The 26,449-nt window shown below is 41.9% G+C and overlaps 1 protein-coding gene across 1 annotated transcript in view; it reads right to left on the bottom strand.

Moving 5' to 3' along the window:
* The window catches only part of KLHL6 (kelch like family member 6), a 51,303-nt gene extending 25,729 nt beyond the window's left edge, over nucleotides 1–25,574 (bottom strand). The window contains exons 1-2 of the mRNA XM_029069774.2: nucleotides 25,283–25,574; nucleotides 12,490–12,655 (exon numbers count right to left, since the gene is read on the bottom strand). Coding sequence (XP_028925607.1) covers nucleotides 12,490–12,655; nucleotides 25,283–25,542 — 426 coding nt within the window. The 5' untranslated portion in view covers nucleotides 25,543–25,574. The remainder of the gene's footprint in view (nucleotides 1–12,489; nucleotides 12,656–25,282) is intronic.
* Nucleotides 25,575–26,449: the final 875 nt, after the last annotated feature.

The raw sequence follows: 26,449 nt of genomic DNA, 5'->3' as shown, positions 1-26,449 counted from the left end.
TAGCCTCCAACACACCTTTGTTTCCAGCTCACTTCTTGTCTTGAGGAGACAGTGACAATTATGCAGTGTTGAAGGAAAGAAAGGGACTCGGATGGACAAATTTATGTTCACTTATCTGACTTTGAAATTCGACTCAGAAAGTAAAATCCAATTTACTTGAAGCTATCCTTGAAACCTGCTTCAGTATTTGAAAAGCCTCCAATCAGAGTCCTGCTTTCAGCTTGATTTACTTTCCCACGTAATAATAGTAACAGTGCTAATAATAATAAATAGCAATAATGTGGTTTTGTTAGTTATTTACTCTATGCCAGGCACTTTACTGAGCCCTGGGGTGAATACACCCTAATTGGGTTGAACACAGTCCCTGTCCCAAATGGGTCTCAGAGCCTTAATCCCTATTTTACAGATAAGGGAACTGAGGCCCAGAGAAGTGAAGTGACTTGCCTAAATGATTTGTCACACAGCACACAAGAGGTGGATCTGGGATTAGAACCCAGGACCTTCTGACTCAGGTTTGTGTTCTCTCCAGTAGTCCATGCTGTTTCAAGCCCACATGGACTTACCTGACTTTAACCATTTTGTAGTTTGTGAAGCAAACAGCTCATCCCACAAAATGAAGAAGCATTGCCAGAGTTGCTAATGCAAAAAAATGCATAGGATTTAAAATATTTTCTTTAAAATGTGTGAAAAGTACGAAGCAAGTTTCCGTTCCTAGGTAAATTAGACATTTCCTAATGAAAATGGTTGAATGGAAGGGAAATGGATGAGTGTTAGGGTGGTCAAGAGAGAATTCCCAACAAAATCAGTGGTTCCTTAGAGTGTGAGCCCAATTCAGGACAGGATCAATGTCCTACAGGATTATCTTATAATTATCTCAAGGTTTAGAACTGTGCATGGCACATAGTAAGTGGTTAACAAATAGTAGTAATAGATGTAATAATAGTATCAAAATGTTTGGTTAGCTTGGAACAGCTTTCGAGTCCACTGGGGATCTCTACAACTTGGAGCAGAAAAGATGCCCCAGAATGGGGGCCAATTCCATGTCGAAGTGCTTGCTGCTGGTTGGGCATATCGATCCATATTCTTCTAGCTGTAACCTGAGTTTAAATATAGGAGCATCTCAGAGGAAAAAGCGAAGCCTAGTGGAAAGAGCACAGTGGTGGTAGTCAAGATACTTGGATTCTAATACTGGGTCTGCCACTTGCCTGCTGCAGGATCCTGGGCAAGTTACTAAACTCCTTTGGATCTCAGTTTCCTTATCTGTAAAATGGGAATACACTACCTGTTCTCCCTCCTGCTTAGACTGTGAGCCCCACGTGGGACAGGAACTTGTCTGAACTGTTTTATCTTGTCTTTACTTCAACATTTAGGACAGCCTGTGCGCTTTGCAAACACCACAATTATTTCCCAGTATCTTCTCTTCCTCTCTCTCTCTCTCTCATTCTCTCTGTCTCTATTTTTCTCTATATATTTCTCTCTCTCCCTCTCTCTCTCTTCTTTAGGGTTCTAACTGTCTAATCTCAAGCAAATCCAGATAGGAGAGGTGAGGTTCAAAATTTAAGAGGTTAGAATTAGTTGGTACCCAAGTTCCATGAGACACTTCCAATTATGTTCACAGCCTTATGTCATATAGATGATACCTATGTTTTGCAAGGAGAGGGAGGCAGAATGTAGAATGAATCCATCCATTTGTTGTGCTGGTCAACCATAATGCAGAAAAAAGATTAATGAGAAAATGTGCATTTTACAAAATCAAACTCAGGGTTATTTAAATCTCTTGCTTCAAATCCTTTCTCAGGCACCTCCTTCTGCCACATTTAGTCTGTTTACCAAAGCAGAGAGATGGTAGATATTGGTGCAGGCAGCCTAGTTCCTGTTTTTAGTTTACATGTGGTTGAAAGATTACAGAAATGCAACTAACTATTGGGCAGTTGGATTAAAAATAAAATAAAACAAATGACTTAAGAGGCTGTTACAGCTCCTACCAAGACTTTTTGGTTTTTAAAGTTGCAATACTCTCTGCCTTGCTTGCCTCGGCTGAGGTCAAATTTCCCAATCTCTTCCAAAAAGAAAGGGAACCAGATCTAAATTCCTGAGCAATCCCTCCCAATCTGAACCAAGGTTTTCCTTGTACTTGGTATTTACCAACTTTATGTTGGGGTGTTTCCCATTGTTTCCCAAAGTTTCTTTAGCTTGAAGGTGCTGGACTCCTTGTTCTATGACCATCTCAATCTGAAATCAATAGTATTTATTGAGCATTTTATCTGTGCTGAGCACTGGACTAAGAATCTGGGAAAATATAATCACGTTATTAAATCTATCCTCTAGTACCTAAGAGTTTAGCAGCAGAGTATTTGTATACAAGTGCTACTGAATTGTGCACGAAAGTTTCTAAGGAGTAGGTGAGCCCCAAGTGCTGAAGCGGGTGGGGAAATGAGAGAGAATTAGGGAATAGAAAGAACTCAAACATCAGGTTGGAAAGAGAGCTTTATAAGAGAAAGATAGGAACTTTGCATACTGGAACACTAAACAAATGTTTTTGATGCTCTAATGGTTGATATTTTGGGCACGGATCTTTTCAGCCCTTCCCTGGCCCATAGATAGTGATCACCGTTAACACCGTCATGTTAGAATTCAAAAGAAACCAATATGTTTTCTTAAATCTAACTTCCCCATCTGCACTTTTACCAGGACTACTCTATGTATCTACAGTTTTACCATGGAGTAGTAGCAGAAGCAGCATGACCTACTTGAAAGAGTACGAGCCTGGGAGTCAGAGGACATGGGTTCTAATCCTGGCTCTGCCAAGTGTCTGCTTTTGTGACCTGGGGAAAGTCACTTAACTTCTCTGTACCTCAGTTACCTCATCTGTAAAATAGGATTACGACTGTGGGACCCAGGTAGGACAGAGATTTTGTCTACCCCACCACTTAGAACAGTGCCCAGCACTTAATAAGAACTTAACAAATACCACAGATATTATTAGTCATAGAAAAAGCATATACTGAGCGTCCTTTTAGTACAATGCATGTTATTAGAGGCTTGGGAAATCCAAACTAAAGTGGCATGCCTGTTCTAACGGAGACCTCTTCAATCCAATAGTAAAGAACCAGGAAAAACCACTGGCCCTTGGATCCTCCCTTGAATCCTGCAAATTGCCTTTCAGTCCTTAGACTGTTGTCTTCTTAATCCTCCCTCTGGCATTTGTAAGGCAATTTTTATCTACGACAAGCAACCATGTCAACTGCCCTCTGATCCTGTCTCTAAGGCCCTTCTGGGTGCACTGCTTTACTCCCAAGGGAAAATCTCAGGACAGTGCTCTGGCCTTCGCTTGACTGCCTGCTTAGCCAGCCTAACGTTCAGGTCTTACTTGTTGCTCCAGCCCTTCATGCTTGCGAGCAAGCAGAACGTCTAACCAGTGGCTCCGTCTTTATCAGACATGAAGTGAATAATTGGGGTCAAAAGGATCGGTCATTCCACCGGACTTGGAAATTTTATTCAGGGTTCACATATTGAAGCTGTTCATTATCATCCCTGGGATGGCAGTCCCCAGAGGGGCAGGGACCATGTCTGAGTCCCACCTGGGTACTCTCTTTCCCACCACTTAGTGCAGTGCTCTTTACAAAGTGCTTAATAAACCTTATTACTACTATAAATACTATTGCTATTACGACTACTGTTATTGCTATTATGACTGTTATTGTATTGTACTCTCCCATGTACTTAGTACAGTGCTCTGTACACGGTAAGCATTCAATAAATATGACTGACTGAATGAATGAATGACTGAGACAGGGCAGCCTTTACTGAAGAAACCAGGATTGGCTACTATTTAATGCACTTTTACTTAGAAAGAGTCCAATGACAGTACAAAAGATGAACACTGCTCTTTGTTTCTATATCTGTCTAAGCCCTTGCTTCCTCCTCTCCCACTCACTTCTGAGTCATCCTTGGACTTGGGTTCTCACATTCACCCCTCCCTCAGGCCCAGAACACTTATGTACATATCTATCATTTAGTTATATTAATGTCTATCTCTTCCTCTAGACTTAAGCTCCTTGTGGGCAGGAAATGTCTCTACCGTCTCTGTTATATTGTACTCTCCCAAATACTTAGTACAGTGCTCTGCACACAGTAAGCACTCAATAAATATAATTGAATGACCGATTGGTTGATATCAAAGTGCCTCTCTATCACTCCCTTTTCTTCTGTGGAAAAAAAAAAAGGCAGCTAGACTTCTGGTTGAATGGATATTTTGCAAGAGTGGGTGAAGAAGTGAATGGGGAGAAGAATTAAAGCAACAATCTTGCTGACAGCGCATCTTAGAGTGAAAAGGCAGCTGGTGCTATTCTGATCCTCAAGCAGGCAGAGGACTCGTTTTTCTGTTTGCTTCATGCCCTGTGAGGCTGTCCTGAGTTCCCTTTGGAGTTTACAGAAGCCCTGCTCTCAGATAAGTTCCAGAGGACTTTAAAAATGAACCAAGGAAAGGTCCTTGGTCTTCCATTTGTCCACCACACACATTTCTAGGGCTATGTGTTTAAAGCTCACCTCCTCCAAGAAGCCTTCCCAGACTGAGCTCCCCCCTTTTCCCTCTGCTCTCTCTACCCCCCTTCACCTCTCCACAGCTAAGCCCTCTTCTCCCCCCTTTCCCTCTGCTCCTCCCCCCTCCCATCCCATCCCCTCAGCACTGTACTCGTCCACTCAACTGTATATATCTTCATCACCCTATTCATTTTGTTTAATGAGATGTACATCACCCTGATTCTATTTATTTGCCATTGTTTTAATGAGATGTTCTTCCCCTTGACTCTATTTATTGCCATTGTTCTTGTCTGTCTGTCTCCCCCGATTAGACTAAGCCCGTCAAAGGGCAGGGATTGTCTCTATCTGTTGCTGATTTGTACATTCCAAGCTCTTAGTACAGTGCTCTGCACATAGTAAGCACTCAATAAATACTATTGAATGAATGAATGAATGAATAACTATCACATTTCCCCTAGTGACGCAAGCTATGCTGCTTAGGTGTCTCTTATCCTCACCCAAACTGACCCATTTTCAATGACACTGCAATTAAAATGCATTTTAGAATTGGCATTAGGTGTTGATGGGTTTTCCTTTATTTTCCTTATCCCAGCTCTGCCCCATATCAGCTGTGTGACTGTGGGCAAGTCACTTAACTTCTCTGTGCCTCAGTTACCTCATCTGTAAAATGGGGATTAACTGTGAGCCTCACATGGGACAACCTGATTACCCTGCATCTACCCCAGCGCTTAGAACAGTGCTCTGCACATAGTAAGCACTTAACAAATACCAACATTATTATTATTATTATTCCCAGAATTACCTAGGGAAAAACCTAATATCATGCTACATCAAGGAAGCAGCATTCCTGCCCTTTAAAAGTACCTTCAGAAATATAATAACTAGAAGTCTGCATCAGGGAGGAGGGCCATGCACTTTATGGCTCCACAATGCCAATAAACTAGGAGTCATTGGTTTTTCATATTTGGCCATCAGGGTGAGAGAGACCTCTAAACAATGTCAACTACAAGCAATCAATAACTGTTATTGCCACTAAAGAGGAAGAAAAAAGAGAACTAGATGGCTGCCCATTCTCTCCACTTGAGTGAAAGCAATGAGTCAATTTATTGAGCACTTACTGTATGCAGAGCACTGTACTAAGTTCTTGGGAGAGTATAATATAACAATAAACAGATACATTCCCTGCCCACAAAGAGTTTACAGTCTAGAGGGGGAGACAGATGTTAATGTAAATAAGTAAATTCCAACTATCGTCACCATTGTCTCTGAAGCCAAACTGACCCTTCCTGGGGACTATGGAATGCTTCACCTTCCTACCCAAACTCTCCCCTCCACCCAACTTCCCTATCACTGAAGGCAACAGTACCGTCCTTCCTGTCTCATAATCCAGTAACCTGGACATTGCCCTTAACTCATATCTCATTCAATTTGCCTATTCAGTCTGTCCCCACATTCTATTGTTTCTGACTTCACATCACCAGAACCTGCCCCTTCCTCTTCAGCCTAACTGCTATCACACTGGTCCAAAATTTATCTTATCCCTCCTCAACCACTGCTTCTGCTTCCTCGTTGACCTTCCTCCCTCCACTCTCTTCCCTCCTCAGTCCTGACTTCACTCTTCTGTCTCAGTCATCTTTCTAAAAGGATCATTCTGTGCATGTGTCTACACTTCTCAAAATCCTCTAATGGCTGCCTATACATTGCCATATCAAATAGAAGCTCCTTACCATTCGCTTGAAGACACCCTATCAGCTCTTCCTCTCAAACCTAATCTGACATCTCCCACTACAACCCAGCCCAAACACTTCACACCTATAATGCCAACCTACTTAATGAACTTTGACCTCCTCTCCTTCCTAAACAACCCGTTGCTCAAATCTTCCCTGTGGAATGGAATTCCCTCCCCCTTCACATTCAAAAGACTACCAATCTCCCCACCTTTAAACAATATTAAAATTGTATCTTTTCCAGAAAGCCTTCCTCAGATGACTTCTCATTTCCCCCACCCTATTTTCTCTCCCTCTGCTGTACTTGGGTCTGTACCCCTTGAGCACTTTGATATTAACACCACCGCAGCCCTCCACCCGGCACTTACATGCATATCCTTATAGTCTGCTGCTTCCCCCATCTGTAATTTATTTTAAAGTCTGTCTCACCAAGGAATAAGGATAACAAAAATGTGTGGTACTTGTTAAGCACTTACTATGAGTCAAACACTGCTCTAGATGAAAAATAATTAGGTCACACACAGGGCTCACAACCTAAGTAGGAGGAAGAACAAGGATTGAACCCCTATTTTGCAGGTGAGGAAACTGAGACACAGAGAAATGACTTGATTTGTCCAAGATCACACAGCAGACGTGGCAAAGCCGGCATTGGAACCCAGGTCCTCTAGCTCCTAGACCTGGGCTCTTTCAATTAGGTCACTCTGCTTCAGATTGTAAGCTCACCGCTAAATTGAAAGCTACTAGAGGGCAGGGATCATGTCTAACAACTCTATGTTATTGTATTGTACCAAACACTTAGTACAGTGTTCTGATAACTGAAAGTGCTCAATAAAAAACATTAATTGATTGATAGAAGTTTCCAGCACAATTAGTACTACACGATTACAGCCATTACAATCTCTCCAAAATATACCAGACCATAGTGTTCCCCATCTTTAAAGCTCTCATAAAATATCACTTTTTCCAGGAAGTCCTTCCCAGTGAATTCACAATACCCCATATTGTTCAGACAAAACCCACCCTTGGACCTATTTACTTCAATATCTAGACTGAAAGTTTGTTGTAGGTGGGGACATGTTTACCAACTCTGCTGTACTGTACTCGTCTCGGCTCTTAGTACAGTGCTCTGCACATAGTCAGAACACAATAAGTACCATTTCTTGATTGCTTAAACGTAGCCTAAGCACACATAGACTTTTGTATTTCTTAATTTCTATATTTAGCTGTACATTGACTTATTTTTTATCTATCTCACCCTGTTGTGTTTGTATTGCTTCCTGCTTAAACTTGTTCTTCCTCCAAGCTTCTAGTTTTTTGTCTGTTCCATTAGATTGTCAGCTTGAGGGGAGAAAAAAAGTTTGTACTTGCTACTGTTATGCCTTCCCAAACACTTAGTACAGAACCTATCAATCTGACTGACCGATGTCGGAAACTCCCATTCACTCCTAGGCCTGAAGGTAGGCATGGCTGTTTTAAAGAAGCAGTGTCGTCTAGTGGATAGAGCACGGGCCTGAGAGTCAGAAGGACTTGGGTTCTAATCCCAGCTCCACCACTTGTCTCCTGCGTGAACTTGGGCAAGTGACTTCACTTCTCTGTGCCTCAGTTACCTCATCTGTATTTGGGTCAGGGACTTATATCTATCTACCTCAATTACTTAACACAGTGCCTGGCACATAGTAAGCACTTAATAAATCATTATCATTATTATTATTATTATTAGTCAGGTGGGCTGTCACCACCACCACCATTACCCAAGTAGAAATGGAAGCAAGGGAATCAGCCGCAGTACCAAAGGAGAAAATGACGTTGCCCCTCTATCTTTATCCCTACGCTCCTCTCCTTTTCAATCAATCGATCAATAAATTAATGAATGATATTTATTGAGACTCTGTCCATCCTGATTGCCTGGCACATAATAAGTGCTTAACAAATACTATAAAAAAAGTGCTTAGTGTATGCAGAGCACTATTTAGAACTTGGGATAGTACAATACAATAGAATTGGTATACTTGAGCCCTGCCCTAAAGGAGCTTTCAGACTTCCTTCCTCTTTCCTCCCTTCTCTCTTTCTCTCTCTCTCTCTCTCTCTCTCTCCATTTCTCCCAATTCCTCCTCCTTATCTCTCCTTTCTCCCTTTTTTCTCCCTCCCCCATTCTCTATCCCTTTCTCCCATGCCCTCCAACTTTTTCTTGTCTTATTCCTGTTTCCTTTTCTTTTCCTCATCTCCACTTTTACTTTTCTCCTCATGTCTCTCTGTCCTCCCACTTTTTCTGGCCCTGCTTCTGGCCCAGTTTCCATTCTTCCTAAAGTGGCCAGATTTCTGTTTCACCGTATTTGTAATTTCCACTGTATTTGTGGGAAGTCTTTTTTTTTTCACTTGGCAATCATGTGATAAGTAGAAATAGCAAGAACAAAGTAAAATAAACTTGAAATAGCATGATCGTTCTATTTGCTTTTTCAAATCTGCTTTTAACACTTATGATAAAATATCCAGTTACAGCCACACACTCTCTCTCCAGAAGAGAATAAATATTCCTGAATAGGTCTAGTATCAGATTCCATCTGGGAACAGACTGAGCAAATTATTACTACAGACACCTGGGATGGCTTACATGAGGTAAAATTTACCAAGCCTATTTCACGGAAAGAACCTTAAAATGTTCCCTGATTTCCTTCTAAATCCTAACCACATGGACGTATTTTGGGGGTTTGCTTTCAGTGTACATTTAAAGTCGCTATTTGGGGGAGATTGAAATGTCCAGGGCCTGCTCAACACAATGTTCAATGTACACTAGTGAGAGTTCTTCTGATCAGAGAATAGCCCCACTCCCTATTCCTATAGTTATGAAACTTACTGGATTTTTCATCAGTTTGGGTCATTTGTCTTTAACAAATTAAGCTGATGCCATGTTGGGGAACAGTTCCATTTAATAATAAAATTGTACTTTGGTCCTGCCTGGGATGGACTAGCTCGATGGATATGATTTTCTGAAATGCTAGCAGACTGGAGAACTGGGCTAGTTGCCCTACCCAAGAATCCCCAATCAACAAAGCCAGCTTGCTACAGCACAGTGCTGCCCATCTTGGAGGAAAACTAGTTTATTTTCAGCCCCTAAAATCAGACAGGTTTTTTGAATAAAGGTCAGCGTTGTAATAATTGTCATTTAGTCAGAGAAACACCATGGTGTAGTGGATAGATCACGGGCCTGGGAGTCAGAAGGACTTAGGTTCTAATCCTGACTGCTGGGTGACCTTGGGCAAGTCACTTCACTTTTCTGTGCCTCAGTTACCACATTTGTAAAATGGGATTAAGACTGTGAGCCCTATGTGGGGCAGGGACTTTGTCCAACCTGATTAGCTTGTAACTACCTAGTGCTTAGCTCAGTGCCCGGAACTTAGTAAGTGTTTAACAAATGCTATAAAAAAATCAACAATTAATACCATGATCTAATTACTCTTTTACACTAATTTGTGGCATTAGTTTAATGCCTGTTAAAGATTGTATGGTGATGAAATATGGAAAAGAAACTGAATCTGAGATACCCAACTCATACCGATTGCTGCTTTTTCTATGAAACACATCTCTCCCAACCATCCACTTTACTCCATCCAATAATCACTTTTCCATCTTTCCTCTATCTCACTTACCAAATTCTTTACCCCTGCCATTTTTTCTGCCTTCATTTGTATTAATTCTTTTCATCCTTTCTCCCCTTGTAATCTCTTACATGAGTAAGAGAGGCAGGGTGGTCTAGTAGAAAGAGCAGGGGTCTGGAAATCAGTAGACCTGGATTTTAATTCCAACTTTGCTGCTTGCTGGCCATATGACCTTGGACATTTCACTACATTTCTCTTTGCCTCGGTGTCCTCATCTGTATAATGAGGATTAAATACCTGTTCTCCCTCCCCCTTAAACTGTGAGGCCTATGTGGGTCAGACTGTGTCTGATCTGATTATCTTGCATCTACCCCAACACTTAACACAGTACTTGTCACACAGAAAGTGCTTAATAAATACCACAATTATTAGTATTACACTACATATATGTGGGTTTAGATGTGTGGTATGCACAGCGTGCATGAATATGAGAGTGCATTTTCTGAAAATACAGAAAAGTTAGGGCCATGATTCTCCACTCCTCAAGAAACTCCAGGGCTTGCCCATCCACCTCTGCATTAAACAGAAACTCCTTACCATCGGCTTTAAAGCACACAATCACCCCTCTATCTCATCTTACTACTCTCTTTTTACAACCAAGCCTGCACACTTCATTCCTCTAATGCTAACCTTCTCACTGTACCTCAATCTCATCTATCTCACTGCCAACCCACCTCCTGCCCTGTCCTGGAATGCCCTCCCTCCTCATGTCCAACATTCAGTGACTCTCCCCTGTTTATAATAATAATAACGGCATTTGTTAAGTGCTTACTATGTGCCAGGCACCGTACTAAGCCCTGGGGTGGATGCAAGCAAATCGGGTTGGACATAGTTCTTGTCCTATGTGGGGCTCACAGTCTCAATCCCCAATTTACAGATGAGGTAACTGAGGACCAGAGAAGTGAAGTGACTTGCCTAAGATCAGATAGCAGACAAGTGGCAGAGCTGGGATTAGAACCTATAACCTTCTGACTCCCAGCCCACGCTCTATCCACTACACCATGGGAAAGGAAGAAGGGGAAAAGGAGAAGGAAGAAGAAAAAGGGAGAAGGAGGAGGTAGAAGAGAAACAGATAGAGGAGAAGGTAGGCCTCTACAAAGCCTTCATAGCTTTTTTGAAGGCATATCTCCTCCAAGGGGCCTTCCTAGACAAAGCCGTCTTTTCCTTTTCTTCCATTCCTTTCACCTTGATTTGCTCCCTTTATTCATCCTCTCTCCCACCTCCACAGCACATATGTACATATCCATAATTTATGTATTTATATTAATGTCTACCTCCCCCATAGACTTATAGCAGCAAGTGTGTCTGTTTATTTTATATTGTACTCTTCCAAATGTCTAGTACCGTGTTTTGCAAACAGGAAGTGCTCAATATGTACAATTGAAAGAATCAATTAATACGATTGATTAATTGATTGATTAACTGCCAGTAGCATCTTTAAAGGACCATTATATGTTCAGCATCAGTAGAACAGGAGTAAGATTTCTCAATTTAGGGATTTTGGAGATAGTGAAGAGCTCTTTGGTGATAACGAGGCAAGCTCTTTCGCTACCTTTCCTAGCCTAGATGTCTACTCACCATCTGAAATATTTCTTCTGTTCAAATAAAGGAAACTCATGCTAGAGAGGGAAGTCTTAGGGATGTCGTTGGACAGGGATTGTCTCTATCTGTTGCTGAATTGTACATTCCAAGCTCTTAATACAGTGCTCTGCACATAGTAAACACTCAATAAATACTATTGAATGAATGAATGAATGATGTCACTGAGCATTATTAGTCAGAAGCAGACTTGAAATCTGTCTTCCCCATTCTAGACTGTAAGCTCATTGTGGTCAGGGAATGGCACTGTTTATTGTAGTACTGTACTTTCCCAAGCATTTAGTACAGTGCTCTGCACACAGGAAGAGCTCAATATATATGATTGAGTGAGTGAGTGAGTGAGTGAGTGAGTGAGTGAGTGAGTGAGTGAGTGAGTGGGTGGATGGATGGATGGAGGGATGGATGAATGAATGAATGAATGAATGAATGAAAAGGACTAGGATGACTAATGTTGGGGCCATGCCTTCTTTTGGGACAGAATTCTGATTGTTCCTCTGAAAGGACTTCTTTTAAACACAACTCCATTTCTTTCAAGGTCCAGTCCTATAGGGGCATGCTCATTTTCAAGTTGGAAGTTCAAAAGCATAGGTCACCCTGACATAAACAGTGGTCTCTAACCACATCAGAACTTATTGTAAAACTCTGAAGGTACGAAGCCTGAGTTTTTGGTTTTTAAAACTTACACCTGGGTACATTTTCCTTTGATTTCCTTTTTTTTTTTTAACAAATGCAATCCCCAGGTCCCAAATATGATAACAATCAGTCTGGCCTTCTGCAGGACAATAATAATAATCTGGCCTTCCAGTGAGCACATGTTCGAAGGGAAAGACCTTGGATTTGTCATGCTAATAAAGAATTCTGTGCTGGCCTGGATTCTGCTATGGAACTAGCCCCAGCAAGTTCTCTGGTAAGACTAAGACTTTATTTTTGTATTTGCAGCCTGTTGCAGTTACTTGTTCACTAACCTGAAAGAGGCTGGCAGCTTCCAGGACCTTCTGAACATTTTGTTTTGTGATCAGCACTTTGCTTGTGTATGTGTAGTCTAGAAGAATTTGCATCGCTTCGGCATCCACTCCTTTGATTATGATTTTCTTTTCATACTTCTCCTTTAAATCATTACAAAACATGGCCCTGAAAAAAACAAACCCACAACTGTGAATCAAACAAAGAATTTTTCATCCAGTCTTTGATATTCCACTTTCTTTTTGCACTGGAAAGTGAAAATCATCCTGGCAGCTCCATGAGGGATAGGTTGGGATAAGTACTATAAGGAATAATTAATGTAGCATTTGTTAAGCACTTACTATGGGACAAGCATTGTACTAAACACTGGTGTAGATACAAGATCATCATGGTGGTCAAGGTAAAGTTAGGAGGGAGAACAGGGGTGGAATCCCCAATTTGCAGATGAGGGAACTGAGGCACAGAGAAGTTAAGTGACTTGCCCAAAGTCACACAACAGGTAAGTGGCAGAGCGGGGATTCAAATCCAGGTCCTCTGACTCCCAGTCCCATGCTCTTTCCACTAGGCCAATTGCTATTTCCCAGCAAGGTAGTGGAAAGCATTCTTTAGCCAAAGCCATTCTTACCTCTGACTATTAAAGCAAAAACCAAGCACTCAAGTTCCAGTGCCCTCATTTGTCTGGATTTTTGTCCCCCACTTTTGTCCCTGTAAACTACTTGTGGGCCAAGAACACGCCCACCAACTCTGTTGGATCATACTCACCCAAGTGCTTAGTACAGTGCTCTGCTCACAGTAAGCCCTCAAAAAATACCATTGATTGGTAATTAATAATAATAAAAATAATGGTATTTGTTAAGCCCTTACTATATGCCAAGCACTGTTCTAAGCACCGGGGTAGATACAAGGTAACCAAAGCATTGTGGTAAGTGCTGGGATACCAAACAATCGGCTCAGATGCAGCCTTTAGATTGTGGGGCTCACAATATAAGAGGGAAAAAGAACCGTCTTCATTGCCATTTTACAGATGGGGCAACTGAGGCACAGAAAAGTGAAGTGGCTTGCCCAAGTCCATACAGCAGACAAGTGGCAGATCCAGAATTAGAACCCACTTCCTCTGACTCCCAAGCCCGGATTCTTTCCAATCTCTCATCCTGCCTCCATTTCTCATCTAAGCACTTGGGCAATCAAGTCCCTCACCTTCCAGTGACATTTACGAACAGATCCTTAAACTCTGTAACACTATTGTGCTCTCCCGAATGCTTAAGAACTTAATACAGTGTTCTACAGAGAATTAGCACACAATAAATATGGTCCTGCCATACTCTTTCTTCCAGTCTAACCTGAGTGATGTTGGCCTTTTTACCTATTTCCTGACGCGTGACCTTGGGCGAGTCACTTAACTTCTCTGTGCCTCAATTTCCAAATCTGTAAAATGGGAATTTAATACCCTTCTGCATCCTACTTAGGGAGCGAGCCTCATGTGGGAAAGGGACTTTGTTGGAGCCAGTATACTGAATCTACCCTAGTGTTTAGTACAGTGCTTGGCATATATCATGCACTTAAATACTGTTATCATTCCTATTATTATTATCATCATATGAAGGTCACACAGACATGCGGTGTGGCTTAGTGGAAAGAACATGGACTTGGAAGTCAGAGGTAGGGGGTTCTAATCCCAGCTCCACCACTGATCAGCTATGTGACTTGGGACAAGTCACTTGACTTCTCTGTGCCTCAGTTATCTCATCTGCCAAATGGGGATGAAGGCTGTGAGGCCCACATGGGACAACCTGATTAGCTTGTATCTACCCCAGTGATTAGAACAGTGTTATCACATAGTAAGCGCTTAACAAATACATCATTATTATACACACACACACATACGTGCAAGTGCATACTAAGTTCTAACCGACCATATGTCTTTCAGGATATGTTCTGGCTAATGCATAAAGCAGAATTAGAAAATATTCTTCCAAAAGAGCAAGTCTGTCTGAATACAGTGTGACATATTGTCAGAGAAACGGCGAATGCTGCGTGTTCGGCATTGGACACAGTGAGGGCTTCGATGAACCTTTCAAGAACACAGTAATAGGAGAACTAGCTGTGTGCTTGTGTGTGCTTGTATGTGTGTGGGGGTTTGTGGGTGTGTATCTCACCCTGTAGATTTTATTTCAAATTAGTGTTACTTGGTGAAAGCTACCAGTCAATTTCACACTTTTCACAAACATATGTATTTTATAAACCATTTACTAAGTGTGCTAAGTGCTGGAATACCAAACAATCAGCTCAGATGCAACCTTTAGATTGTGGGGAAAAAGAACAGTTGTCATCTTCATTTAACAGTTGAGAACACTGAAGCACTGAGAGGTTAAGTGATTTGCCCTGGATTAAACAGCAGGACAGCAGTAGGGCTGATATAAAACCCAGTTTCCTTGACACCTGGTTTTTTGCTCTTTCCATCAGGCCATGCTATCTCCCCATAAAGAAAGATGATTTTAAAGCAATTCGCTGCTTCAATTCCTAGAGTCTCATCAGTTCCTCTATTTCAAGATTTCTGACCTGCACCCACTGGCAGAATTTATGCAGGGTCACAACAAAGATGCAGCCACAAAGGCAAGCATGGAATTTGGCAGAGTGGCACAACTATAGCTGGGGTAACTATTCAGCACTTCTTTCACATCTGGTTGCTACTGGTTTCCTCAACTTCAAAACCCTTATAAAATCACATCTCCTAGAGGAAGTCTTCCCTCATTCATCTTTTACCCCCCTCACCATTCCCTATTTCTCCTCCTATTCTGGAATTTTCATGTCATCTAAGCACCTGGTTACTCAATCAATCAATCAGTGGTATTTATTGAGTGCTTACTGTCTGCAGAGCACTTGAGAGAGTTAATCCAAGCATTTATCCAATCCCACCTTGATTACTATATCAGCCTCCTTGCTGATCTCCATGGCTCTCTCTCCCCACTCCAGTGCATACTTCACTCTGCTGCCCAGATCGTTTTTCTACAAAAACATTCAGGCCATGTTTTCCCACTCCTCAAGAATATCCAGTGGTTGTCCATACACTGTTGCATCAAACAGAAACTCTTTACCATCGGCTTTACAGCACTCAATCACCTTGCCCCCTCCTACCTCATCTTGCTACTCTCCTACTACAATCCAGCACATACACATTTATCCTCTAATGCCAACCTACTCATTGTACCTCAATCTTGTCTATCTCACCACCAATCTATTGCTCATGTTGTGCCTCTGGCCTGAAACACCCTCTCTCTTATTGGACAGTTACTCTCACTCCTTCAAAGCTTTATTGAAGGCACATCTCTTTCAAGAGGCCTTTCTTGACTAAGCTCCCTTTTTCTTTTCTTCCACTCCCTTCTGCATCACCCTGACTTGCTCACCTTATTCATTGCCCCCTCCCAGCCACACGGCACTTATGCACATATCTGTAATTAATTTATTTATATTAATGTCTTTTTCCCCATCTAGACTGTAAACCCACTGTGGGAGGGGACAGTATCTCCCGAGATCTTAGTTCAGGACTCTGCACAGAGTAAGTGCTCAATAACATTGATTGATTGATTGAGAGTACAATATAAAGGAGTAGATAGACACATTCCCAGCCCTCAGTGAGTTTACTCAATCTGCTCTTCCTCACTCTAGCACAGATATAGATAGATAAATAAATAGATATAAATAAATATAGAGAAAGGTATGTAGATAGATATCTTGAAACTCCACTGTTTCCCAACAATGTAATGTATATTAGTGTCTGTCTCCCACACTCTATTGTAAGATCCTTGAGAGCAGGAATTGGATCTACCAAGTCTATTGTGTGTACACTCCCAAGCACTTAGTAAAGTGCTCTGTACAGAATAAGCACTCAAGAAATATTATTGTCTGATTGACTGATTAATCCACTTTTCAGTTGGTCTGTTCTCTTGCTTAGGACTGATACGGCACTGGGTGCCTTTACAAATGATTTTTTTTTTTACTTGTAAATGCCCAGCCTCTCTCCACCTCATCTCCTTGGCATTCAATCATCTCTCTCTCTCCTACCTAACCTGCTGATCTCTTACTGCAATTCAATCCACAAACTCCACTCATCTAACACCAACTTACTCACCATACCTCAATTTCATTTTATCTTGTTGCCAACCCCTGGCCCGCATCCTGCCTCGGGCCTAGAACTCCTTCTCCCTTCGTGTCTGATAGTTCATCACTCAAACCGCTCCTGAAAATCACATCTTTTCCAAGATATCTTCCCAGACTAAGCCCTTCATTTCCCTTATCTTCCCTCACCTTTGTGATGACTCTGTATTTGGCTGTGTACGCTTTAAATGCTTCAAAATGTACTCTACAGCACTTATGTACTCATCTTTAGACTCTACAATTTCCCCATCTGGATTTTATTTTAATATCTGTCTTTCCCTGGAGACTGGAAGGTCCTTGTGGGCTGAGATCTTACCTACCAACTCCACTGTACTGTATTCTCCCAATGCCTTGGTACAGTGCTCACAGTAAGTGCTCAATAAATACCCTTGATGGATTGAAGTCCTGCCACTCAGACAGTCAGTCAGTCATATTTATTGAGGACTTACTGTGTGCAGAGCACAATACTAAGTGCTTGTGAAAGCACAATATAACAGACACATTCCCTACCTACAACTCTAAACTGTAAGCTCGTCTAGAGAACGGTAAACTTAGAAGGGGCATTTCTGTGTCCAGAGGCCTAGGAGGAGAACGCAATGGCTCTGGAGGATCAGGAGCCCCTAAACAGAAACACCCTAGATGCAACCTGTCCCAGCAGAAACAGCAAAAGCCTGGGAATTTAGATAACAGAGTTTAAATCCCTGTTTCACCACATGCCAGTTTTGGCAAATATCTTAAGTGTTCAGTTTTTCACTTTCCTCGTTTGTAAAATGGGGATTTAATACCCATCCGCCAACTTCTTTAGACTGTGGAGCCCATGTGGGACAAGGTCTCTGTCCTACTTGCTTATCGTCTCTCACCCCCAGAGCTTGGTACAGTGCTTGGCACATACTAAGTGCTTAACAAATATGACAAGTATCATTATGATAATGATGCAATTACAGCCTGCACACTTTGCTCCTCCAAAGCCAATCTGCCAATCCTGGTTCTGCTACTTCTCTGCTGTGTGACCATGGGGAAGCCACTTAACTTCTCTGTGCCTCAGTTACCTCATCTGACTGCGAGCCCCATGTGGGACAACCTGATCACCTTGTATCTACCACAGCACTCAACTGTATATATTTCCATTACCCTATTTATTTTGTTAAAGAATTGTACATCGCCTTGATTCTATTTAGTTGCCATTGTTTTTACGAGATGTTCTTCCCCTTGACTCTATTTATTGCCATTGTTCTTGTCTGTCTGTCTCCCCCGATTAGACTGTAAGCCCGTCAAATGGCAGGGACTGTCTCTATCTGTTGCTTACTTGTTCATTCCAAGCGCTTAGTACAGTGCCTTGCACATAGTAAGCGCTCAATAAATACTATTGAATGAATGAATGAATGAACAGTGCTTGGCATATAGTAAGCGCTTAACAAATACCATAATAATTATTATTATTATTACTATCTGTACTAGATCTCGTCAATCCTGCGACCGACCTTTGGCCCACTTTCTGCATCTGGCCTGGAATGCCCTCTCTCCTCCTATCCAATAGACAATTATTCTCCCCACCTTCAAAGCCTTATTGAAGGCACATCTCCTCCAAGAGGTCTTCCCTGACTAAGCCCTCCTTTCCTCTTCTCCCACTCTCTTCTGCATTGCCCTGACTTGCTCCCTTTATTCGTCTAGCCCCACAGCACTTATCTACATATGTGTCATTTATTTATTTAAATCAATGTCTGTCTCCCCCTCTAGACTCTAAGCTTGCTGTGGGTGGAGAATGTATCTGTTTTATTGTTGTGTCATACTCTTCCAAGTGCTTAGTAGAGTGCCCTGCACATGATGAGTGCTCAGTAAATACAATTGATTGAATGATCGATTACTTTCTATAACCTGCATAGCACACATAATGTAATATACATCTGTTACTTTCGGTTCCGCCAAAGTGCACCCAATATCTGTAAGTGTCATCAGTGTCCATCCTATTAGCCCTTTGTCAGGCCCAGGGGCTGAACCTCTTCAGAAAAGGAGAGGGCAGGGGATGGCAGAGAGGTAATACTCCAACCAGGCAGGAGTAGGAATAGGAAGAGTAACGCCATCCTGTTATAGTCACCGGAACATTTAGTCCCGGTTCTGACATGTGAACTTATATTCATCTGTTTAGGCCAAAGGCAATTCAATTACCTGCTCAGATACCTCATGAACTGGGCTCAAAAACAGGTGAGTCAGAGCAATCAGTTGTAATTTTTGAGTGCTTACTGTGTGCTGAGAATGAACTGGGGGAAGCAGCATGGTCTAATGGAAAGAGCAGGACCTGGGAATCCGAAGGACCTCGGTCTAATTCTGACTCTACCACCTGTCTGCTATGTGAAGCTGGGGTAGTCCCTTAATTTCTCTGTCCCTCATCTCCCTCATCTCTAAAGTGGGGATTAAGACTGTGAGTTCTTTGTGAGGCAGGGACTGTGTCCAACCCAATTATCTTGTATCTACCCCGATGCTTAAAACAGTGTTGGGCACATAGTAAGCACTTAACAAATACCACAATTATTATTATTCTGGAATGAAAATAAATATTAACAATGCTCTTCTGCTGAGGAATTAATTTTTAAGACACCACAGAAACATACAAAAAAATTTATCTGATCAAAGCTTTTCTCTGAGTTCCTCTCATTTCTGTTTCTATTGTGCTTGTCCTCTCTCCTAGGTTATAAGAAAAAGTGCAAAGAGCTGGCGAGATAATAGCTGGAACAAAATTGCCCAGTCATTTTTCAGAGAATACATACCTAACTGACACTTTCTAAACCAGCAGGTGAATTGAAGTTGACTTAATGTTAATTTCCAATAATTGTTGGGAGTAATCTGGGTGGTTAACATTACAAGGAAATCAGTAAAGTCTCCACCATTAATTACACTAAAAGACAGCCTAGTTAGAGCTTGTAAATTTCACTGGCAAATCACAGAAAATTTCAGAGTGTTGTGCATGATAAATGAATGTAAAAGTTTATTGTCAGTAAGTTGTACCCAAAGCTTAGAAGAATATCATCAGTTTCTAGATTTGACAAACTCCCTCAGACCCTCCACAAAAGTCATTAAAAGTTCCTCTTTCGATTAATGGTATTTATTGAGTGTTTACTGTGTGCAGAACACTGTACTAAGTACTTGGGAGAGTACAGTATAGCAGAGTTGGTAGAAGCATTCCCTGCCCACAACTAGCATACGAGTCTGGATGATGTTAAAGAACATTCACAAAGTAGGAACAGTTTGAGGTCATTCTGGGAGTAAATCTGTCAGATACTTTATAATACTGCTAATAATAATAATGATGGTATTTGTTAAGCACTTACTATGTGCCAAGCACTGTTCTCAGTGCTGGGGTAAATACAAGGTAATCAGGTTGACCCAAGTGGGGCTCACAGTTAGAGAAGCAGCATGGCTCAGTGGAAAGAGTATGGGCTTGAGATTCAGAGGTCATGGGTTTGAATCCTGGATTTGCCCCTTGTCAGCTGTGTGACTGTGGGCAAGTCATTTAACTTCTCTGTGCCTCAGTTACCTCATTTATAAAATGGGGATTAACTGTGAGCCTCACGTGGAAAAACCTGATTACCCTGTACCTACCCCAGTGCTTAGAACAATGCACTGCACATAGTAAGTGCTTAATAATAATAATAATATTGGTATTTGTTAAGTGCTTACTACGTGCAGAGCACTGTTCTAAGCACTGGGGGAGATACAGGGTAATCAGGTCATCCCACATGAGGCTCATAGTTAATCCCCATTTTACAGATGAGGTCACTGAGGCACAGAGAAGTTAAGTGACTTGCTCACAGTCACACAGCTGACAAGTGGCAGAGCCGGGAGTCGAACCCATGACCTCTGACTCCAAAGCCCAGGCTCTTTCCACTGAGCCACGCTGCTTCCCTGCTTAACAAATACCAACGTTATTATTAATCCCCCTTTTACAGATGAAGTAACTGAGGTGCAGAGAAATTAAGTGACTTGCCCGAAGTCACACAGCTGAGAAGTGGCGGATCCGGGATTAGAACCCATGACCTGTGACTCGTGAGCCCCTGCTCCTTCCACTAAGTCAAGCTGCTTCTCAAGGCAGCATGATTTTTGCCTGAAATCAAATAAAATTGATCACTTCCTCCAATCTCTATGGCAACACAATACATGACTGAATCAGTCAATCAATGGTACTGAGTGCTTATTATATGCAGAACAAGGTACTAAATTGAACAACCTGGTTGGCTTAATTTCTTTCCCATCATAATGAATCCTACCCCAGTGCAGGCGTTCAGGCCCAAGCTGAGGCCACGTATGTTGGGAGTTTGCTTTACATACAGAGTCTATAGTGCTGAAATAGTTCCATGAAATGATTCATAATCATTTGTGTATGTGACTCAGAATATGGTCATCCACATACAGCAGTTTCTGGGTGACTGTTTCACCCATGGAAAAGCAACATGGTGTAATGGATAGAGCACGGGCCTGGGAGTCAGAAGGTCATGGGTTCCAGTTGCAGCTCTGCCACTTGTCTGCTGCATGGTCTTGGATAAGTCACTTCACTTCTCTTTGCTGCAGTTACCTAGAGCTTAATAGAGTGCCTGGCACATAGTAAGTGCTTAACAAATACCATTATTATTATTATTATCTGAAAAATGGGGATTAAGACTGTGAGCTCTATGAGGGACAGGGACTGTGTCCACCCCAATTTGCTTATATCCACCCCAGAGTTTAGTAATACTAATACTAATAATAATGATGGTATTTGTTAAGCACTTACTCTGTGCCAAGAACTGTTCTAAGAAATGGAGGAGGTACAAGGTAATCAGGTTGTCCCACATAGGACTCAGAGTCTTAATCCCCTTTTACAGATGAGGTAACTGAGGCACAGAAAAGTTAAGTGTTTTGCCCAAAGTCACACATCTGATAAGTGGTGGAGCCAGGACTAGAACCACAACCTCTGACTCCCAAGTCTGTGCTCTTTCCACTAAGCCATGCTGCTTAGTACAATGCCTGGTACATAATAAGTGCTTAACAAAGATTATTATTATTAATAATAATAATAACAAAAAGATGTAAAATAATGCTTTTAGACTGCCAAACTGGAAGAAGTTAAATTGAAAGTGTATTATGAAACTAATTTCTGTATCCTGATCAAATTGCGGGGGGAGGGGTTCAATACCTGTCCTCCCTCCTACTTAGGCCCTAAGCCCCATTTGGGACCTGATTATCTTGCACTTACACCAGCACTTAGTACAGTGTTTGGTATATAGTAAGCATTGAACAAATATCTATAATTATTATTATTATTATTACATCCTCAAGATAGCATTCTAGAATAGGTCTATGGGACTGTACTTTTTCCCAGGTCTGACAGTGGTGTTGGGGAAATCTTCAACAAGCCAGCTTCACCTCCAACTCAAGTAGTAATAGTGATTGTATTTATTAAGCGTTTCTTGCGTGCAGAGCACAGTACTAAATGATGGCTAAGAATACACATGTGGAAATTAGAATACACAGGTGAAAACTCAACAGGTCATACTGATGGGGAAAAGCCATAGAAGTTTGGTGAATTTATCCAATCAGTGAAAGGGGCTTAGTAGTTGCTAGAGTGCAGGTCTGCTGAAAGTGTCGAGCGCTCTTCAAAGTCCTAAAAATAATGACACGTCGGCCTAGGTGCTGCTTCCCCAACCTCTACCACAGACACTCAATCTGAGGTCTCAACAATATTTAATCATTTCCTAACAAAATAACAATAAAAACAAATCCAGTTCAAATCACTTTCCTTTGGTTCTACTCCTTCTCCTCTGGGACCCTCTGAACTTCCCTGTAGGCATTTGGGGTCTCATGTTCTTCTCCTCCTCAGGGGAAGGAGATTCACTCCTCTGAGGTTCTGTCTGCTGGGCTTTGAGCCTTCAGGGATTCTCACCGATCCCTCCCTGGGCTCTGTGTCTAGCCAGGGTCCAGAGCACTAGCTCTCCCAGACCTCACCTCAAGATGGCCAAAGTTCTCCTTCTCCCCCCTCATCCTGGCCCTTCCAATTCCTCCCTAATCCTCACTTATGGTAATATCCTACGACCGCTATGTGGCCATCAGCCTCCCGCTGCCCTACAAGATCACCATGACCAGAGGGAATTGTGGGAAGATGCGGCTCACCGTGTTACAAAAATCATGTCTATCACCCAAATCTACCAGATCGCAGCTCTTTTCTTCTTCAAAACCCTTTCAACTTCTTACGTCCTCCAGGAAACCGTTTTTTATGGTATTTGTTAAGCACTTATTTTGTGCCAGGTACTGTTCACAGTCCATGTTCCACACGGGACTCACAGTGTCAATTCCCATTTTACAGGTCAGATAACTGAGGCCCAGAGAAGTTAAGGCTCAGGATTGCAGAGCAGACAGGTGGCAGAGCTGGGATTAGAACCCAGGCCATTCTGACTCACAGGCCTGTGCTCTATCCACTTTGCCATGCTGCTTCAGGTTACACTCAGTGAAGGAAAGGGATGGTATTGTCCTCCCCTAAGAACTTAATATAACACTCTATACACAGTAGGTGCTCATTAAAAGAAAATGAGGACCTAGGTATTTATTGTAACAAGTCTTCCATCTTCCTCCACCTCAGGCATAACTCCCTCTTGAAAACGACAGGGAAGAATTGCCTTTTTCTGCCTAAGGAAGGGTGCCTCTAGTCTTCCCCTTTAGTACACCTGGTCAAGCTCAAGGGCTTAGGGGAAATCTCTATGTCACAGGTTCCACTGAATGCTGTAGTCCAAAACGAACTACTGATGCACAACTGCACAGGTGCCAAGGCCAAGAGTTCTGGTACGCCATTTTAACATGTCCTTTCAGAAGAAAAAACCCACCCCGGGAATCATATCTGGAGCTCAAGTGAACAGAAAAGTCTTAAATGTGGAACCTACACAGCCTTCCATGAGTTAGCAGACAATGGGAGCTAAAGACATTATATTTCCAGTAGAGCATTCCCCACATTAGAGAATGAAAGTGAACCACATGTCCAAAGTTATTTCTGAAAAACAACTGTTCTGGAGAGAAGGAACTACCTTTTAATAATAGTAGTATTTAAGAGCTTACTATGTGCCAGGCACTGTACTAAGCTCTGGGGTGGATACAAGCAAATTGGGTTGGACACAGTCCCTGTCCCACATGGAGCTCACAGTCTCAATCCCCATTTTACAGATGAGGTAACTGAGGCCTAGAGAAATGAAGTGACTTACCTAAGGTCACACAGAAGATAAGTTGCAGAGCCGGGATTAGAAACTATGACCTTCTGACTCCCAAGCCTGTGCTCTATCCACTAAGCCATGCTGCTTCTGGGAGTTGGTGTACAATTCAGATATGCACATACAAGCACTTTCTTGATCTCTTTCTTAGCATTTGTCCTCTAAGATACTACTGTTCTGTAGATCAGGTCCCAAACCTGGGGAATTCATTTCATAGGTTTCAACTGTTCTCAATCTCAGAAAATGTTGTTGGTAAATGTTAAGCTTTGGATTTTTCAGGCATTCAGCACCAAAATGCTAAAAAGGAAATATGGCTTTATAAAGAACACCATTCTGGAGTGAACAGTGGCCCAGAACTAACAAATACTCAGTACATCCAGTCACTACCTTTCCACGGGAATCCAAAATGTGTTCTAGATGCAAATCCAATTCTTTTCCTCTAAGAATTTGGCTTCATTTATATAATCCATGATTTATATTAAAAATCTGTTATTATACTTTCTTAGTCAAAATATGTCTTCGGCAGAAAGACAGCAAATAACAGGGCTAATTGAACTCTTCATGGATCCATCTGTGAATCTCGATGAAACCTTTATTTATAGTAACCCTTTTGCCTCTAAAAACAGCAAATTTTAAAAATACAAAAGGAGTACTGATACTTTGATGGCACTCTTCTATGACATCAAGAAAGCTCAACAGATTGCTTCCATTTTCATTTTTCTCTCACCCATCTATTCAATTCCAAAATTCCCCAACCCTGTAAATCAGAGCTGTGATTGTTACTATGTTTCACAGGCCTTATTGTATTGATTCTACTCAGGCAGGAGGACAGGAACAAAAGCAGTGTGAAAGTTCTGTGAGATATATAAATACCCTCTGGTTTCACCTCAAGTTTCTTTGAGATTCTCCCCTTTAAAACAAATATTTCTTCTTTACAATCATTCCACTAGAGATTGGCCTTACATTTTTGTAATACCCTCTTATGATGAAATAAATATCACTTCAACCATAGAGGTAATCCCAGAAAAAAAAGTAAATAGTTTCAGTGGCTCTCACCCTTCTTCTGTTACAAGGGAGAAAATTAACATTAGAGAGTTTCACATAAATGCATAATTAAAATATTGCTTTTCAATACCGTTTTCTGAAAATCAGTTCACTTCTTAGTTTGCATCTATTACAGGCAGATTTCAGGACTACAGAAACAGTATCCTACCATTTAGAATCTGGTTCAGGCACCAACTAGAATTTCTCATTCAAAAAGATGGCAGCCTGATATCAGTGGTATTTATTGAGTGCTTACCGGGTGCAGAGTACTGTACGAAGCACTGGGGAAAGTAAAGAATAACAGAGTTGATAGGCACATTCCCTGCCCACAAGGAGCTTACAGTCTAGAAGGTTCCGAGTACTACAGTACCTGAAATAGTTGCTGGCGGCAGCAAGCACCACCCGGTGGCAGGCGAATTCCTTGATGTCCACACACAGGACGACATCTGTGAGAGAATTCTCCACCCTGAGGTTCTCCAGACCCTTCTGAAGAATTAACGAGAGTCCCGTATCATCAAATTTCACCTTGTCACCATTCGAGATTTCAACCAGATCCCCGCTTTCCCCGGAACTCTCATCATCAAAGGGAGCTAAGGGTTCTTCTGAACTTTTTTCTACTGTGTCTCCCATGGTCGGGGCAGCACTGTGTCATGCCGTTGACACTCCAGTCTAAATGCAGTCCTAAGTTTCAGCCAGGTCACATTGCAGAAGTTGAGCGGATTTCCTGTTCGAGGCTCTCCACTTATCTACAGCTGTCTCGCACACACATAACAGGAAACTTTGCACTTTCTCATCCTGTTACAAATAAGGTTTGCCTTATTTTATGTTTTTTCCCTTTTGGTCTACTTTCTGTGAATTACCACCACGTTAAGAAAGATCTGTGGGCACATAGGCCAAAAGGGATTCTGGGAAATAAGGGGAAGGCTTCTCAGTTGCTGTTATGCCAAGATGCTTTTCCACCCCAATATGTCTGATTACTTCATTAGTTGGTAGTGAGTGTGATTGAGGGGGCTTTGGTGGTGGATATTAAAACTAATTAAAATTCTCCCTTTGGTAGTTCAAACATTTGTAACTGAAGAGCTGGCACCTGGGTTACTCCTGGCTGCCTCTTGAAGTCAATATGTTGGGCTTTCAAAAGTTCTCCTTCATACTTTTCCATGTCACGCTCATGTCATTTCTGCATCTCATCATAATGAAGACCTATTTTCCCAACAAAGCAAAACCTAAAATATTTTCAGGATGCCAAAGCCTAATATCACCACAAAAAAAGGATTGGCCTCAAAAGGGGACTGCTGGAGGAAATACAGCAGTATTGGTATTTGTTAAGCGCTTACTATGTGCCAAACACTGTTCTAAGCGCTGGGCTGGATACAAGGTAATTAGGTTGTTCCACATGGGGCTCACAGTCTTAATCCCCATTTTACAGGTGAGGTAACTGAGGCACAGAGAAGTTAAGTGACTTGCCCAAGGTCACACAGCTGACAAGTGGTGAAAGAGGGATTAGAACCAACCTCCTCTAACTCCTAAACCTGTGCTC

The sequence above is a fragment of the Ornithorhynchus anatinus genome, chromosome 1 (assembly GCF_004115215.2).
Source record: "Ornithorhynchus anatinus isolate Pmale09 chromosome 1, mOrnAna1.pri.v4, whole genome shotgun sequence".
Taxonomy (NCBI): domain Eukaryota; kingdom Metazoa; phylum Chordata; class Mammalia; order Monotremata; family Ornithorhynchidae; genus Ornithorhynchus; species Ornithorhynchus anatinus.
Note: the sequence above shows the minus strand (reverse complement) of the source record. Positions and strands in the feature narration are given on the sequence as shown.